Here is an 18,196-nt window from a genome sequence, read left to right as displayed (position 1 = left end):
ATCGGCGGTGTAACACCTGAAGGAACATTTTTCGCGCCCCTGGTGTTGGCAGGTGGCGTATTAATGCCACTGGAAGGAACGTTAGTACCGAGGATGATTTCAGCGCTAGTGTTCTCAGGGTTTGTTGTTGATCCGGACCTGAGTTATACCATCTTGAGATCAAAATTGAAAAATGAAATTGAAAATTGGAAATTGATATTGCAACCGAGAGATTAATCTCCCACTGTGGTCGCCAATTGTTTGTGGGTGACAACTGTTTCTGCTGATTTTGGGTGTGTGGATGAGAAACAAATCTAAACCCAAAACAATGAACTGCATAGGAGTATTTTTGATTCGAGAGATCAATCTGTACAATCCTGTCCTAAACCAAGAAATGGCCGTTCCAGGCTTGCTTCGGTCACAAAGTGAAGGAGAAAGGTTGGTCTTAGGGAGGGAAGCGAAGAGAGTGTTGAGACCAGAATCGTTGATTCTGAAGGTGTGGTTGTTTATGACTTGTATATGAAATTAGAACTGGCTAGCAGAATGGAAAGCTACTAGGTGATTTCTAGATACTTTGTTTTTACCGACCAAAACTTGTTGTTTGGTGAAAATAGGTGAAGCCTATTTATAAAAGCCATATTGAAACGTACCCTGATCTCGTAGGAAGTGGAAACGATTGAGTGGTGGAAGAATAGAGTAACGTGTAACTGTCAGACGTTATGCTTCCATGATGAAGGAAGTGAATTCGTGTAACCGTCAGACATTACACTTCCATGATGGAGGAAATAAATTGTTTACACCGTTAATTTTACCACCACTAATTGTCCTACTTCATGACACTTTCTTGTAACGGGCGCATTGCACGCCGCACGCTGTAAACCGCCAGACCAATACCCTGATAAGCATCCCCCAGTTTGTGACATGTTTGATGTCTCGAGTGTTTTCATTGAAAACGTGTAGCACTTTGCTACGTGTGGTAAGTCAAAGTCAATGGACTTACCGCAGGAAAATAGCATGTAAGGCTATTAGGCTCGTTTTGGCTAGTCGCGTAAAATTTGCCACAAGTTTGTCAGTTCGGTGGCGAACTTCAGTGGTTGAGATTGCATCTCATGAAAGAGGGTAGCCGGACACTTTGGTCGTTGAACTTCTCCATTAATGATAATCAGTTTTCGATATAATTCAAGGCTGGGTGAGCTTAGATGCTCTGTAGGTGGCAATTCAGTTAAAAATATACCTTAAGAAGTAGTTGATCAATCATATAGTCATTATGCCTTTTTTAATCATTCGATATGGAAGAATTATCCTATTATTACTTTCAATTTTGGTTTTTCAGCTGTATCAGACTATCCCTCTGACTTTGATAATACACATTCACTGCTTCTTCTGAATAAAATTTGCTATTCTTCCCAGCTTCAACAGCATCTATCTACAGAAGGTTACCCATTTCATAATTACGGTAGGGTAAGCATAAAAATCCTTCACAATTGGAGTTCTGCATCGTGGTTTCAAATCACAAAGTTTTTGTATCGTTTTTTGTTGCTTACCGATGGCCTTGGAAGAAGGGTACAACACCACTGTATTAGCAAATTCAGTATTTACCTATGTTCGAACTTTATTCCATGACAAGCTATTGGCGTCCTTCCCAGGACCATCCCGTTGAATTCTTTATGGCGTGTGATAAAACAAGTATCTTAATTAATTATTGGAATATGCTTATTCCTTCATTTTGGTTTACCAAGTATATATACCTTATGTGCTTACTTAGTGTTTATGCTATCAGCTTTGTCAAGAATTAGGCAAGTGTTGGCTAGCTCTAGCTGATGAATTGCCAAAAGGAAGTTTATGAAGTACATACCGTCAGTAAGTTTTAGATCCACTACCGATTTGCGTTTCTCATAAGGTGCTGCCCGTTTTTATATTTATATTGGCAATGTCTGTGAACCTGAGGAATGTTTCCCAGCATGTAATGCTTCAGAATTTGTAAATCATGACAGGAAATAACTTACCTCAGTGTGTCATCAAGAAGAATAGGCCTTCTGTTAAGTATTTGTTCATTTAAAATTCAGTATTATATCTATTGCTGTCATTTGGTACTAAAGGAAAATATTTGTATTAGCTCAACTTTAGGGGTATCAAGAACAAAGCATATCGCTAAAATTGTTGTTTTTATGTTGAATGTCTCCATAGAAGGTTTTTACTTCTGGGATTGCTCATTATGGGCGATTAAAAGTCTTCACTCTGTTCATATAAAATTTCTTTCTCAGAATCGGTTTGTTGCTGAGGTAAGTAATGGTTTCTTCTCAAGTCTGCTTTTATCTCAAAATACATTTATTTCGTTACAAATTGGCTAAATCCATTATTCTTAGGTGAAATTATTATGACAAACCACAGGTAAATTGGTTGATATCAGTTGGTGTTTAAGTACAGATTAGAATGCAGGCCAGGTTTTCTTCTCTTTTTTTTTTTTTTTTTTTTTTTTTGAAGAAAGAACTGAATGAATTGATTTGATTAAACTTGAGTGTTTACATGTGATTTGTCCTCTTGTAATTGCATTACAATATCATCAGGAGGATCTAATAACTAAACACTAATTAACCTATCAACTCTAGCTAGCTTTGATAAATTGTCTGCGACTTTATTTTTCTCTTTTGGCACATTGCCAAAAACTAAAACTTGAAAAGAAACTTTTAATATCAAGGATCATATTCCTGATTTTCCAGTCTAAGTTAATGTTGTTTTTATTCACTGCAGGCCAGGTGTTTGTGCTCCAATATTTGGCTATGCTAGACTGCCTACAGAATAAGGCTCATAATGTCTGCAGAATATCCGGACACTGTGGATCATAGTGACTTTCCGTTCCCAACATGAGTAAGCTCCAGAGTCTAATGGATCTGATTATCCGACTTTGATGTCTTGATAAGTATTCCCTCCATTCCTTTTTAATAGGCTGGTTTTGTTTTTAGAGAAATTTAAGGAAATTAAGAGAACTAATCATTGAAAATGGTCCTCAAGACACTTGTCAATAAAAGAAGTGAAGTGAAATGGTCCACATGACACTTGTCATCAAAAGAAAAAATTAAAGTAACATTTGACTTTCCCAATTAGAAAACCAGCCTATTTTTTTGAAACATTTATTTATAAAAACCAGCCTATTAAAAAGGAACGGAGGGAGTAGAAGGAACGAGACTAAAATGGGATAAAATTTAAATAAGCTTTGTTACAACTACAATAAATTTCACCGGGTTGAAAGGAGACGGCATACGGTGCGCACATTGCCGAGATCAGTCCGTCTTTACTGACATCCAGTTCCAGGTTTGTCTTCTTTGCGGGGTCTTCTTCTGCCATGGTTAGATTTAAAGATTGACCAGTTTCACCAAAGAGTTGGTTGCCATTGGCCGATAGGCAACTTACCCATAGGGAGCTTTATCTGTTTCGTGTTGACAGTAGTTAAGTGTTCCCTAAAAATTGTGCAAAGAAGTTACAATCCCATACCACAAAATTATTGTGGTTTCCCAACCAAAGTCGGGGATGTATCTTAGAGTACCAAAATGATAATATATAAAAGAAACGAGATAATCAAACACTAAATCCTTTGTTCGAGAACCAGCAACATGATTGAGAAAAATAAATTCTCTGCAGATCCGTCGGTCTCAAGATGGCAAACCAACAACCCCAAAGATGAAGAAAAAATTGGCAGACCAAAACACTTTACGTTATACCATCAGTTTTTCTATACTCAGCTGAAAAGGTGTACTGCAGCGATGAAGACGTACTATCTAGTGTTCTGTGATGCGTGAGGCATCGGCACCAAGCCAGTCGCCTCAAGCGTCCTTGCTTAAAGCGATCAACTGTACTATAACAAGTGAGTTTAGAGACTACTCTCCATTCTCTTGATTTTTGTTATATAAATGGCAACTACTCTCTTGAATAGAATAAGTCAAACTATGATCTGTGTAAATTAAGCCCCGACTCTCTTGAATTAATCTTTTGATTTCTTTCCCAAAAACCGAATACATTCATATCATGGTAGTTATTTAGAGCAAAAAAATCTTAATCCATTGGTATTTATTTAGAGCGTCATTGAACAAGAACGAAGGCAAAGGAGAGAACTAATAAGGAAAGGATATATAAACCATTAATATCATGATTGCCAGAAAGTTACTGTATTTGATTAGAAGAAGACATCCATTTAGAGAATATATATGTCTAACTTCTGTCCTTGATTGGATACTTTCCAATTAATTAGCTATTGAGATCTGCGACTCTTACGTTGGAAGCTGTTAAATTAGGGTCCGTATCTTCTGTGCCAAAGCATTGGTGAGCCACCTGTGCCAAGCCAATAAAACGGTGATACCTGTTCCATTTGATTTCTGTGCCAAAGCATTACTTTGATGCTGTTACCTAACAGAGAAGAGTAGAAAAAGAAAACTCCACCCGGCTTTGCTGTTACAAATCAAATGGAACAGGTGTCACCAATTTATTGGCTTGGCACACGTGGCTCACCAATGCTTTGGCACAGAAGATACGAACCCGTTAAATTATGGTCATGCCAATTTTACCTCTTTAATACCTTATTAATTTAGCCTTGGACTAATATTCCTTAAATGTACCAAATTTGGTCTATAAATGTAGATGAATATCACGACCTGAAATATCATCACAGTTTTTCTACAGAGAAAAAACAGAAGGAGACAAAAGTTCAAACAAAAAGATGAATCCATCAACCTCACTACTTTCCTTCATCTCTTCGCTTTTCATTGTTTTTCTTGTTCTGAACTTCATAGTGTAAAGGGTGATTTAATTAGTGATGTATGCAAGTATGCTACGAAAAACACGAAAGCCGATCTGTTCACACTTGAATATGATTATTGTGTTCCATCTCTTTCAGCAAACGCCAAGAGTAAAAATGCTGATCTTCGGGGACTCGGAGTAATATCAATGCAAACTTGTCTACAAAATGCAACATCTATTCATTCGTATATTGGTAAAGTTTTGAAAGACGGAAAAACACGACCAGACATAAAGCCAATAATATTGTGGTGTTTAGATTACTACTCGAATGCTATACGTTCTGTTCAAGAAGCTACTGCAAGTTTTAAAAGTAAAGATTATCGTAGTGCAAATACACAATTGAATGTTGCCTTGGATGATTCACTTATGTGTGAATATGGGTTTAAGGAAGTTCTTCTTGGTGATTCACCTGTGATTTCTCCGTTAACCAAACAAAAACAAAATGGTGATCTTGATCTACCTGTGGTTTCTCCGTTTACCAAACAAAATGGTGATATGTTTCAGCTGGCTCGAATCTCTATTGCCATTACTAATATGGTACAATAATGTTTCTGTTTTTTTCTTCAGTGGAATAATATATCTGCTTCATGCACTGGTACCATTTTGCTTTACATTACAGATTCTTTACCAAATCTTTCATCAACATCGCCTAGAGTTTAACTCACCATCCTCGATATCTACGCCCACCATAGCCACCACGCACAGAGAATAGCTAAAATGCAGATGAAAAATTGTGTAGCAACGAGTCCTAAAAACATGATACCATAACACTTATTATCCTGACAACCCCTGAATCACATACGATGATGTTGCAACTGCAAGAGTCTAGAATAAGCACCCTCGCTTCTACTCACCAATTCAGAATGACTACCTTGTTCTATTATGCGCCCATCTTGTACTACTCCTATACAGTCAACCCGTCTAATTGTCGATAGTCTATGAGCTACAATCACCGTGGTTCTTCCTCTCATTAACCTCTCAATTCTTTCTTGCAATACACACTCTGACTCTGCATCAAGTGCGCTTGTCGCCTCGTCTAACAACAAAATTGCTGGGTCTTTGAGGATAGCCCTGGCAATTGCAATCCTCTGTTTCTGTCCACCTGATAGTTGTATACCTCTCTCCCCTACTTGAGTCTTGTACCCATCTGGCAATCCACTCACGAAACCATGTACATGTGCTGCGCGTGCTGCCTCGATTACTTCTCCCTCTGTCGCTCCTTCCTTCCCGTACACGATATTCTCGAGAATGGTCGCTCCAAACAATGCTGGTTCTTGTTGCACAAGTCCGATCTTCAGACGTAGTGACTTTAAGTTTAAACGTCGAATGTCCTTTCCATCAATCATGACTTTACCGGCTGTTGGGTCGTAAAACCTCAAGATCAGTGAAATGATAGAGCTCTTACCAGACCCACTTGCGCCAACAAGAGCCTGGCTTCGTCCAGCACGAACTCTGAGGCTGAGATCTTTAAACACATTGAGCTCGGGTCTAGATGGGTAACAGAAATCAACATGCTGTAATTCAATATCCCCCCGGACAGTTTTTACTGTTTCAGCTTCTGGATCATCAGACTCAATTTCCGTTGACCGGTCAAGGATTGAAAATACTGAGCTGATTGCATCTCCACCACGGATAATTTCAGGGGCTAGGCTGACAGTTTCTGCAACAGAATTAGCAGTGACGACGAGGACGACGAAGACCTTGATGACCTTGGAAAAGGTGGAGATACCTCTGCCGACTAGATGGACGCCGTACCAAAGAACAAGGGACTCGGATGCATAGAGAGCAAGCTGGGAAAGACCAAAGAGAAGGCCTGCAGACTGACTACGGCGAAGGCTTTGGAGTTGTGGGACCCGCAATTCATTACAGAAGAGTTCGAGGATCTTTTCTTGTGCATTGAACGCTGCTACAGTGCGGATGTTGCTCACACCTTCCCCAGCAATCATACTGGTTTTTGCGTGTGCCTTGGCAGTGTCTCCAGCAAACCCTTTCAGAGAAAGTTGCTGCATAATGAAATGAACAGCAGAATTTGCAGTCAGCATATGGACGTCTCAATGTTCTTTTCACATTCTTATGTGTCGCATGTAATGATAGATAAGCAAGAGCAACTCTTCCGATATGCAATTACGTTCTATTTTGTGAATCTTGGTTCTGACTAACCTACTGCAACCGAGATGCAGTACCAACATATAAGGATGTAGCTCTACTGCTACAACGAGGCTTTGGCTCATTTGAACTGTATACTTCCATATGAAATTCCAACAATGCTAACTCTAAAGAACACATGCAAGGGTCTAGGATCCATAAGACCTATGGTGACAAACGTACATTTACATCTACGGAATCGACTATCAACAATTCTTAGAGGAGGAGAAAGAGGGCTTACCTGAGCGAAATTCGCAAGGACTAGAAGAGGGAAAATTGCAAGAATGAGAAGTGAGACTCTCCACTCAATAATGAAAGCAACTATGAAAGATGTTAAAAGTGAAGTCATGTTCTGCAGTATCACAGAAGTCCTCTCTGCCATAACAGACTTCACATCTGCAGCATCGGTGGCCAAACGAGCAGCAATGAGGCTTGAGTTGTTCTCCTCCTCGTCGAACCAACCCACTTCATTCCTTAGGATTGCTGGAGCAAGAAAGCATACTATATGAGAACAGAAAAATAAAGAATTCCGTTTGTAATAGTAAAGAATTATATGAATTTGCAGCCATGGTTCTTTAAGTTGGCGTAGTTAAAACCACAAATAATAGCTTGAGAAGGAAGGAAACTAGAAATTAACCTGCAAGCATCATTCTTCGCACTCGAGTTGTTAGGTTTTCACCAACAATACTGAAGAAATAATGCTGAATCAAATACGCGCCTACTGCGTAAATCCCGGTTCCAATATATATGAAGACAAACACCTTTGTTTTCCTCTCCATTGCCAATGCATCTCTATAGTAAAACACCTCAATCATATTGCTCATGACGATAGCAAAGGTTGGGCCAATGAATCCAGAAAAGACTGATCCCGCTGCCCCTATAATTGCATATGGCCATTCAGGTGCGTTCAATTTAAGTAGCCTAAAAAAGTACCCATCTGGTGCGGGATTCTTCCTTTCAGTGTCAGTGTTGGATATCATTTCTATCCGACCATCTGCCCCTGTACTATACTGATAACTCAATTTCCTTAAGCTCCCTGATCGGAGGCTTAACGACCTGGTTGATAATGAATGGCTTAGACGTGACGACCGTGAACGGTTGGATAAGGAAATACTGAAGTCTTTATATCTCGCCATCTCCTGGAAATGAACTAAGGATGCATAAGCCCCGACTTTGGCAATCAATTCTTCATGGGTCCCAGACTCAACAACTTGGCCTTGCTGGATAACAGATATCCTGTCAACGTTTCTGACGGTGGAAAGGCGATGCGCAACAACAACTGTAGTTCTGCCAACCATGAGGCGGTCTAGAGCCTCTTGGACAATGCTCTCAGAGCCTGCATCCAAGGCACTGGTGGCCTCATCAAGAAGAAGAATTTTGGGATCCTTTAGCATGGCTCTTGCTATGGCAATTCTTTGTTTCTGACCACCAGATAATTGGACTCCTCGTTCTCCAACCTGATCTCATTTGGAAAGAATAAATTGTTTAGTTGCATTGCCAAGTTAGAAGAAGCTTTATGTCAACCGACTCTCTAGAACAGTTAAATTGAGTTAATTCATTTCAAGTAACTAAAGAAAGTCTTACCTGTGTGTTATAACCATCATAGAGTAATGAAATGAAACTATGTGCATTGGCAGCAGCAGCAGCAGCTTCGATTTCTTCCATGGTTGCATCAGGCTTTCCATATAGTATGTTTCCTAGAATGGTGGTAGCAAAAAGAGCTGGTTCTTGGTTCACCAATCCAATCTGGTCTCGTAGCCATGACAATTGCAGGTTCCTAATATTTGTGCCATCCAACAAAACCAGTCCTGCAAAGCATAAAGTTGAAAGAATTATTGATGCAGCTTTAGGAGTTTTTTTTTTTTAATTTCTTACATGAAGTTCAGTTTTCACTTACCCTCATGTGGATCATAGTACCTTTCCATAAGAGATACAACAGTACTCTTTCCAGATCCACTTCCCCCAACCACAGCAACTGTCTTTCCAGCAGGAAATGAAATCGAAAAATTCCGAAAGATGATGACATCTGGTCGGGATGGGTAGCTAAAGGTTATGTTTTTTAGTTCTATGTTCCCCTTAAGCTCTGTCAAACATTTCCCATTAGTGGAGTCCTGTATTATCGAAGGCTTTTGCTTGATAATTTCCATTAGTTTGTACCCAGCTGCTTTCCCTTTGCTAAAGGCTCCCAAGTTCGAAAATGATTGTCCCAAGCTCCTGAAAACAATGAGCAGTAACAAGGATTAACACATGCCAAAATTTTGCGTACATCAGTTTTTATAGAATAATCTTTCAGGCAAGACAAGTGATCTTACATGCCCCCAACAATGGCCGAGAAAATTGCTGTGAAGGCCTTCCCGCCATCTGTCTGCCCATTCCTTATGAAAACTCCTGCATACCAGAAAACCAAGGCCCAGGACATGCATGCAATACAATATGTACATCCGATTCCTAGGCCTTTGGCCATTCCAGCTTTGTAACCAAGTTTCAATGTGCTCTGTATTGCATCTGAGTAAGAATTTAAGGCCTTATTCTCTCCCACGAACGAGTAAACTGTCCGTACTTGTGCAATGGCCTGCAAATGCAATAAGGAACTCAGGCAAATTGATCGAATAATTAATCAAATTTATAAATGAAAACAGAAAGCAGAAGAAACTATAAGACGGGATAATTTTACATATGGAAGATTACTAAGATCGAGTAATCGACAAAGAAATGTTGAGCATTGAAAAACAACTACCATTTTTTTTCTCGGTTGAACTTAATTTTAATGATACTTTTATATTCATAAGAAGTAAAAAAGGATAAGAAGATTAACAATCAACAAAAAACTACAAGAGATTGACTTAACATTACTACAATTGGGCTCCGGAACAATCACGTATGCAACCAATAAAATGACATTTTCCAATTAAACAAGACAATACCATAGTTTTGAACCAAAATGCTACTGATATTAGTTCACTTTACCTGCTCGGCGACTATCCCAGCATTTGCATAGGATTTTCGGCTCTTCGAAGTGAGACCAGTGAGGGTATAAGCATATAAACCACCAGCAAAGGCGATCCCCGGTATCACAGCCACACTCAATAGTGCCAACTTCCATGCTGATATGAAACCTACCACTAATCCAGCTAGAAAAGTTGAAAGATAGTGTATGAAATTTCCCACCTAAAATCATTAGAAAAAACAAATGAAAAGAGAACACCAAATCATTAAAAGATTAAAAAAAAAACACAATAATGTTTTCTCTATTCATTCCTAGGAAAATGCTATATGACCCGCTGGGTAACAGCTGATTACCAGCGGAGTCTTGCGTGGCAAAGGATGCGTAGGAAAGAGTGACTTTCTATTTATCCACCTCACCATCTTCCTCCATCGTAGTTTTCTCTTTCAACAATCAATTTTTTTTCCCTTCAACATTAACCTGTTAGTAATGTTACGCCATCATCATCATAACCGTGAATATCATGCCACTCCCACAAACATCTAAGGTCCAATGAATAAAACTTATGTTTATTTTCCGTCGTGATGATTCTTTATCTAGAAAATACTCTGCCAGAATTCACACTTCAATAAACATTACTCAATATTTAAGGAATACTGTCCAAACCCTTATATTTATTCGAAAGTTTCTCTCATTTCAATAAACAAAAACCTAATTAGACACGATCTAAAATTTGATCTAATGATTTGAGAAGAATTGATTGCTTGATTGAAATAGCTCGGAAGTAAGCTGATGGTGATCATAAAAAGATTATATTCAATGTATAATTTCTAATCACTGAAAAAAGAAGCCAATCATCGATTGATGGAACTGGAAATTTTGTTATTCTAGATCTGTGTTCTTAAATCGATTGATAAAATGACAAAGTGATACTTGAAGATTGAGTAAGACTCAAAAGCTTGGTGTACAGAAATTAAAACCACCATGGAGATTTGAGGAGTAAGAGATAAAAAAATTTAGGAATATAGAAGATACAGTCCCTCCTTTGTAGTTTCATCTCTCTGACGTGTCAACAACAAAAGATCCATCTCACTGCCAAATTACAATCTTCAAGTGAGATGGATCTTTTGTTGTTGACACGTCAGAGAGATGAAACTACAAAGGAGGGACTGTATCTTCTATATTCCTAAATTTTTTTATCTCTTACTCCTCAAATCTCCATGGTAGTTTTAATTTTTGTACACCAAGCTTTTGAGTCTTACTCAATCTTCAAGTATTACTTTGTCATTTTATCAATCGATTTAAGAACACGGATCTAGAATAACAAATCATAAGAAATAATATTTGAAAACAGAAAGCAGTAGTACTGTATATTGAACAAATGAAATCATGAAAAAGTAACTAAGCATGTTGAAACAGTTTTGCTAGCTGAAGCCAAAACAACAAGTACTTTAAAAATTCCATAATTGCTAGTGGGTTTCAGAGAAATCAAACCTTTTCACTAATGGCATCTTGAACAAGAAGAGTATCAGTAGAAACGCTAAAGACAATATCTCCAGTTCTAGCATCTGTATCAAAGAATCCAACATCTTGTTTCAACACTGCTTCTAGATATTTCTTCCTCAATGTAATCACTTGTCTCTCCCCAGTGTACATCCAACATGATATCTCTGTATAGCATTAAGAAATCAATTCAATAATGCCCAAGAATAATACACTTGGAAATTAAAAAACAAAACAAAAATTATAGCCTTGGAGAATTGATCAGAGATTAAAATAGAGCAATTTGGGGGAATTGACATATGATAGCAATTGAGGAAGAAAAGGACAACACTATCCACGTCAGTAACCCAAAGCCTTTATTGTGGTGAGCCCTTGATGTTAAAGTTCGAGCAGCTTTACTCTCTTAACTGCTCGAACTTTAACTAAGATAACAACGAGAAGAAGAACAGAATAGAAATTTCTACAGTGGCAGAGACATGGTGATCTTACCAGCGTAGGATGAAATGCAAACAACAAATCCGAAGTAGACGAAATACAGAGCATACTACATTAGTACAAGAAAACAAGATTTTAAGTTTAAGAAATTGGAGGATAAAATTCTGATTTTAGATGGAAATTTATGAGAATTGACTAACCTTTGAAACTTCACTAGTCATTTTCTGAAAATCAGATTGATTTTTACCAAACCCGTTAACCATTTCACCAAATAAAAGGAAAAAAACAGGAGTAGCAGAACCATGAATAATAGCTCCCACAGTTCCCACACTCATAAGAAATAAATCATATTTGTCTGCAAATGAAAAGAGTTGATAAAAAGGTAAACTCTGTTCTGCTTTCTTCTTCTCATTTAATTCTGCTTCCATGGGTTTTGTTGGTGTCTCTGTATTTTCTGCCATTTTCCTCCAAATAGAAACTTATGGAAAGAAAGAGTGAAATTTGATACTATCTGTCTGCTTGAGAAAGAACTAATCAAAACCCCTTCTTAGCATTCCGCTCCAGGTTTCCAGTGTGAGAATATGGACGGCAATGAGCTTAACAATTGGTAATGAAGTGAAATGTGTCTGTCTCCGGCTTCTATATGCAGTGAGACTATGAATGTTCCACCATCAAAATCGAGCTTCAGAAATGTTTGCTTCTTTGAAACATCAATAATGTCGGGGTTTTGGGTTTACACAAAGAGATTAGTGTGTTGGGTGGGGATGAGTCTGAGAGAATGTTGTTGGGATTAATTCTGTCCGGAGAAGAAGTTATAATTTGGCTGGAGGTAGCAGTAGTACTGTTGACTGTTGAGGAGGAGGAGTACGTTATTTTATAGGGAATGAAAATCAAAGTAGGTGAGGAGGAGTCAGCCCAGCCGTGGCTTTCACTTTTAACCGGTGGTTAAACATGGAATTACAATGCGGGTAACAAATTAAAGTACTGTAGTAATTAATAGTAATAGGCTATAGCTTTAGCTTTAGCTTAGTTTATTGGTGTTGCATGGATTTGTGCTAGAATGAAGGAGAGCAAAGATAAAGTCAGTACTTACTGAAATTATTCTTTAATCTCTTTAACTTTTTGTTACTTTGATGTTCATCTTTAGTTACCAGTTATACCACTGTGGTCTGCGGTGAAAGTTACATTTGAAGATTCATACCGTATATTATTGAGATGTGCCGTTAACTTGAGTTTGAAACTGATCAGCTAACAAATTCTTTATTTTTTAAGCATCATAGATGTTTTATCTTGGTTGGCGTGGATGATCTTAAGTGCATCGAGTATAGACAGGCCAATGCCTTGAGGTATTCCATATATCAAAAATCAAAACTTTGAAGTAATTTTAGGAGTGGAAGACAACATGATGATTATACGTAAAAGTTATGATTTGTTATTATTAGACAAGATGATTATAGCTTTCCAAACAGCAATTTTTTCATGTAAATCCGTGAGTCTGCAAATTATCATTCATTAGTTGTTTCCTTTGTGCAGAGGAGAAAAGAGAAAAATAGTACTCCACTCCAGGAATCTTCCATTTTCTTAGTCTAGAATTTGATCGTCAAACGAGAAGAAAAGAAATAAACAATTCCTCTCACCCTTACCACCAACCTCCATTGTGGTCACGTATTCTAACCAACCTACATGTTTTTGCCACAAATCCTCGTATCATATTTTGGTCGAACTCTCTTAATCCATTAAGCGGGGATTTGCGCGTAAAGTCGTTCAATTTTTGAGCCAATAAACACAAGCAATGGCTCTTTCTTTTTTTTTGTTATTCTTTTTGAAAACTTCATCCATTTTTCGGAGGAAAAGATTTCTTTTCTCACCATATCTTTTTTTGTTACGTAAAAAAACAAAAAAAAACATTTCTGTAGGATAATGGAACGGAAATGATTTGTGCACCGTGTGAGAGAAAAGTGGAGCCCACTCCTGCCCCACTTCATATATTCCAATATTGAGAGGTAATCCAGGACTGTCTTATCCCCTCTCGGTGTATAAATTACGGTGTATCTAACAAAGCGGATAATGGAAACCACTACTAAGTGCCGGCCCTTAATTATCAATGGAGCTGACTGCTGAGACCATGGAGCATATGAGCGATGAGTTCAAAGAATGCAATGCCAATGAACGTCCCTTGTAAAGAAAAAAAAGTTGTACACCGGCGTAATACCATTTTCACTGGCAGTCATGAGTCTTTAGTCAAATATAGATATGTTGCATTACCATAGATAATCATTTGACATACTGATTAAAATTATCCATACGGGATTTAATATTCATTAAAATGAATCTGTTAATAATCAACTTATCGTGCAGGCCTGTCTTCTCCCGCTTCTGAATTAACCGCAATTAACTAAAATAACATTTCAAGAATATGCTTATCTAACAAACCACACAAATCAGCTAAAAAAGATCGTCACTCGATTATCAGACACAAAATCTTTGTTGTTTGCTGATGATTCTAGGGGAATCGCATGAAGCGTAAGTCACTACCTAATTGGTTGCAACTTGCAACGGAATTATTTGTCTTGACACAATCCTAATCCTTTCTTACTGTTCTAAACTTCTAACAGAATTTGGAATTAGTACCCAAAACTCATTCCCTTTAAGTTTGATAGATTAGGTGAATTTTCTAATATTAAATCAAAACCAGAAAATCTGCTAGAGAGATATTTGTTGTTTGGTTCAATTAGACCCCATGCAAAAATCATCTACATGGTTAGGGGATTATTTAATCAGTTGCACAGACAAAAGCATCTTAAATCTTTATCCATCTCAGGGACAAAGAACTTAACTTTAAATCTTGATGGACCACATAGCTAAGCTAACAAAAGGATTAGCATTATTCTAATGAAGGATTTAGAAAAATTAAAATAAAATTTCATTTCCTTTCCAACCTAATCCATGATCATTAGGTTGATGAAATTTGATTCTTAAACCCATATAGTACATTTTTTAGGGGCTGTGTTTGCTAATCCATGATGATCCCTAGTGAGTTTCCTTTTTGTTAAAAAAAAGTCTCTAGCAAATGAGTAAGACTACCCAGCTGTTTGGTCTTACAACTTTAGACCTTTAAAACCCAACTGCATGGCCAGAAATGCATTTAAGTTTATAAGCTATGTAGTAATGATCAATGCAACCTACAAAAACAGTTTTAGGACCACAAACAAAACCTAAGCTCTAGAAGAGGAAGCTTTTAATTAGGACTCCCACCTAAAACAGATCATTTATATGCCTAAACAGCTAGATGATCATAAAGTCATAGTACCCTGCCCAATGTTTACTAAAATTAGTACTACTAATTAGTCCTTGAGATCTTAAATAACCTGCTGCCTAGCAATTTAATCTAGAATTGAAATGGAGTGTACATACGTAAAACACCTAGTTTTAGGTTAAGTGAAAAAGGAGTAGTAAAAGCTACCCAAAACTAATTATGGTACTACTCATCTGATACACTATCTAATTAGCACAAAACATTGATTAACCCACAAATTATGTGTCGTTTAGCAACGTGGACCCGTGGCTGAAGGGTTAATCCACTTTATCTATTAAATTTAAAACGTTAGCGGTGATTATACTACAATTGCCTAGTAAGCTCGTATGATTTCTAGCATACTGTTAGCACTTATAGAGCGTCCACTGTTTCGGACCACAATGGAATCGCGTATGCATTCTTTAACTGGTGATAATTAGTTTTGCATGTTAGTAATAACGTCAAAAGCTCAGCCTTTTGATACCTGTTAACAATGCATATACAATTTGAAGTAAAAGACTATGCCTATGTTTAGCTAGCTGGTTCATACAAATTACTAGCATTCAAAGTAAAGAAGATCGATTTCAGGGATTTGTTAGATCTAATCAGATGTTCTTCTTTGGCTTCTTTTTCTTTATCTTGTTATGTCTACCTACGCCCTAGTAGTAATTAGTTTTCACATAGGGGTGTGCATGTTCTTTATTGTTGTAGCAACGTAGCTAATAGGATTAGCATGGAGATCTGTTAAGAAAGCATCTTTTCTTCTTTAATACGGCAAAAGTTGAAAGCTTCACAACATTCTTAATCTTTAGCGTGTTGTACGCCCGAATCATTAATCCTGAGGAGATAAGACCGAGGTTACACTTGTTGGACGTTACATCCTTTAGGGAGGGGTATTCACGAAACGCATGATGATGATTTTTACCCAAGCAGATTAGGGAGGACTTGTGCGCGCTTATGGCAACATTGCTAGTTGTGGCTTAGATGCTGGGGGTGAACGAGGGACGTCTTTGTTGTGGTTGCGCTACTATCCCGAAAGTATCCTTCATCTCTAAAAATATTTTTCATTAATTACATGGCTTACGAGCATGACTTATCCACTTTGCCAATCGTGTCTCCGATGATACGACACAGAAATTGAAGTAAAAATAAAATTCATTTCCATCATAATTTTTTTTTTTTTTTTGAAAATAAGACTTAGATTACTGGCTTCCGTCATTGCAGATTGAGTCTCTTCAGAGATCAACTCTTGTTGAGTAGCTCTTCCAATGGCTGAATCTCTAGTATTAACATCGGCTTGAAAACTTACAGAAATATTGTTATTTTACATTACAAAGTTCACAAGCTTTGACAGTGTCAAAAGCAATTGAAGGAATTAAAAAACTAGGAGCTTGGGCATTCCAAAAAGTTGTAATGTTGATGCTTCTTCCCTTCTTTGCTAACAAATCTGCCACCTTGTTTGCTCTCCTGTCTACATACTGAAAACCTAAAAAATAGACTAGTTTCTCTGCTAATAACTTAACTTCTTCTAAAATAGATATGCATTGCTATTGGACTGTTGAATCCTTTCCTTGTAGGTAATGATTGTTGCCTGGTTTTCCTCTTCAATCACCAAATGTTGTATGTTGTTTGTAACAGCTCATCGAGTAGCTCTGAGAAGAGCTACAGCTTCTGCCTCTTCTGATGAGAAGGTTCTGCAACTCCCTATTGCTGCTGCTTGGAAAGTTCATGTCCAATTACGCAATGTGAATCCAAACCCAGTATTAGTAATTTCAGACAACCATGAAGCATCACAGTTAATCTTATTTGTATTTGTAGAAGGCAAGTTCCATTTGATATTCAGGATACTTTGCTTACTACTAATTGCTTTGTTCTGTGTCCTATTTGTTGGATGCTAATAAGCAACATGTCTGGTGATATCTATTGCTAATTGTTCCGGTGTTCTATTTTTGTTTTCAAAAACTCTAAGGCACCGTTCTTTCCATATAAACCAACATTTAGTTGCAACCAAAGCCATAGAGATAGATTGTAGATTTCCTGTTTTTCATTCACTGTAATGATCTAAGAAAGATTTACTGTTAGAGATAAGATGTACTCCCTTTGATGGCATTGGAGATAGATTCCAAACTGTTAGAGCATTGCTCGGTCGAACTCGCATGCGTTGCTATCTCAAGAATTTTTGTCAATGTTAGTGATCAAAACTATAAGTCTTGATTTCTAGCCTATTTATGGATGTCTCGGACTAGGATATAGATAGTGTAGTGAGCTTAGATCTCTCGGCGTTCGTCTCTTGAAGACGAAGAACTACTAAGGGGAGCCTGTGGAACTTCTTCGACAAAAGGTATGTGGAGAATTGAACTCATTTATCACTTGGAAAATCTATTTCTACTATCTCTTATATTGAGACATAAGTCGTGTTACGCTATAGTTTTCTCTATACACATTTGAGATTTCGAGCTGAGTATATCTCGCTTACATATTTCTCGAAATATGTGTTGGTAAGCTTTCGCTTCGACCAGGTTCATCTTATATCATAAGAAAATTTCCGAGTAACATCTTACATGGTTTGTGTGATACAATCATTTGATGTAGACTTGGAATGTTTCGATAATGATTATTTTAATATCTTAAAAATTGCTTTGATGCTAATAGCGTGTGAAAACGACTATTTTCATTATAGAAGAATGTTTCAATGATTGAAATAAAGAGTTGAGGATGTAACCATCTTTGGATATAAGCATATATAGTGTGTTCGCACATTAGTGTATAAATCCATAGACCGGGAACCAGGAGTATGCATATGTGTGTATGCGGAATTGGTGAAGGAGACAAGGTAATATGCTACTGCCAAACTCCTCGTGTTAATTGATAAGCATGTTAAAGTTATGATCCAGAGACAAAGGATTATTGTTTTATTTGGAATTGGCAGTGGTAACAATACAAGGGAGTAATGTTAATTTGGATCTATTCTATACGTATTCACCCTTTTGACCTGTGTATTTAAATTTTATATACTAAAAAAGGAGAAATGTTTGTTACATGTTATCTTTTAAACAGACTTATAATCTTTTGCTTATACCACACGTAGAAGATCACTTCATTTT

The 18,196-nt window shown here is 37.4% G+C and overlaps 1 protein-coding gene and 1 pseudogene across 4 annotated transcripts; both read right to left on the bottom strand.

Moving 5' to 3' along the window:
- LOC113315364 overlaps positions 1–18,196 on the bottom strand; it is a 111,786-nt pseudogene that overhangs the window by 29,009 nt on the left and 64,581 nt on the right.
- Positions 5,267–12,258, bottom strand: LOC113317202 (ABC transporter B family member 19-like). Of its 4 annotated transcripts, XM_026565341.1 has the most exons (10): positions 11,998–12,258; positions 11,852–11,906; positions 11,354–11,529; positions 9,883–10,083; positions 9,228–9,487; positions 8,813–9,129; positions 8,500–8,723; positions 7,553–8,372; positions 7,157–7,398; positions 5,267–6,773 (listed from the first exon to the last, which is right to left on the bottom strand). In XM_026565341.1, the coding sequence occupies exons 1-10, from the start codon at positions 12,256–12,258 to the stop codon at positions 5,565–5,567; spliced, it is 3,765 nt and encodes a 1,254-aa protein (XP_026421126.1). In that variant the 3' UTR covers positions 5,267–5,564. The 4 variants fall into 4 exon arrangements, with proteins under 4 accessions (XP_026421126.1, XP_026421129.1, XP_026421128.1 ...); XM_026565344.1 differs by lacking the exons at positions 11,852–11,906; positions 11,998–12,258 and adding an exon at positions 10,274–10,339 and having other exon boundaries at positions 5,565–6,773; positions 11,354–11,487; XM_026565343.1 differs by lacking the exons at positions 11,852–11,906; positions 11,998–12,258 and adding an exon at positions 10,216–10,339 and having other exon boundaries at positions 5,565–6,773; positions 11,354–11,406.

The sequence above is a fragment of the Papaver somniferum genome, chromosome 10 (assembly GCF_003573695.1).
Source record: "Papaver somniferum cultivar HN1 chromosome 10, ASM357369v1, whole genome shotgun sequence".
NCBI classification, from domain to species: domain Eukaryota; kingdom Viridiplantae; phylum Streptophyta; class Magnoliopsida; order Ranunculales; family Papaveraceae; genus Papaver; species Papaver somniferum.
The sequence above is the reverse complement of the archived record's forward strand: the minus strand, read 5'-3'. Positions and strand labels throughout refer to the sequence as shown.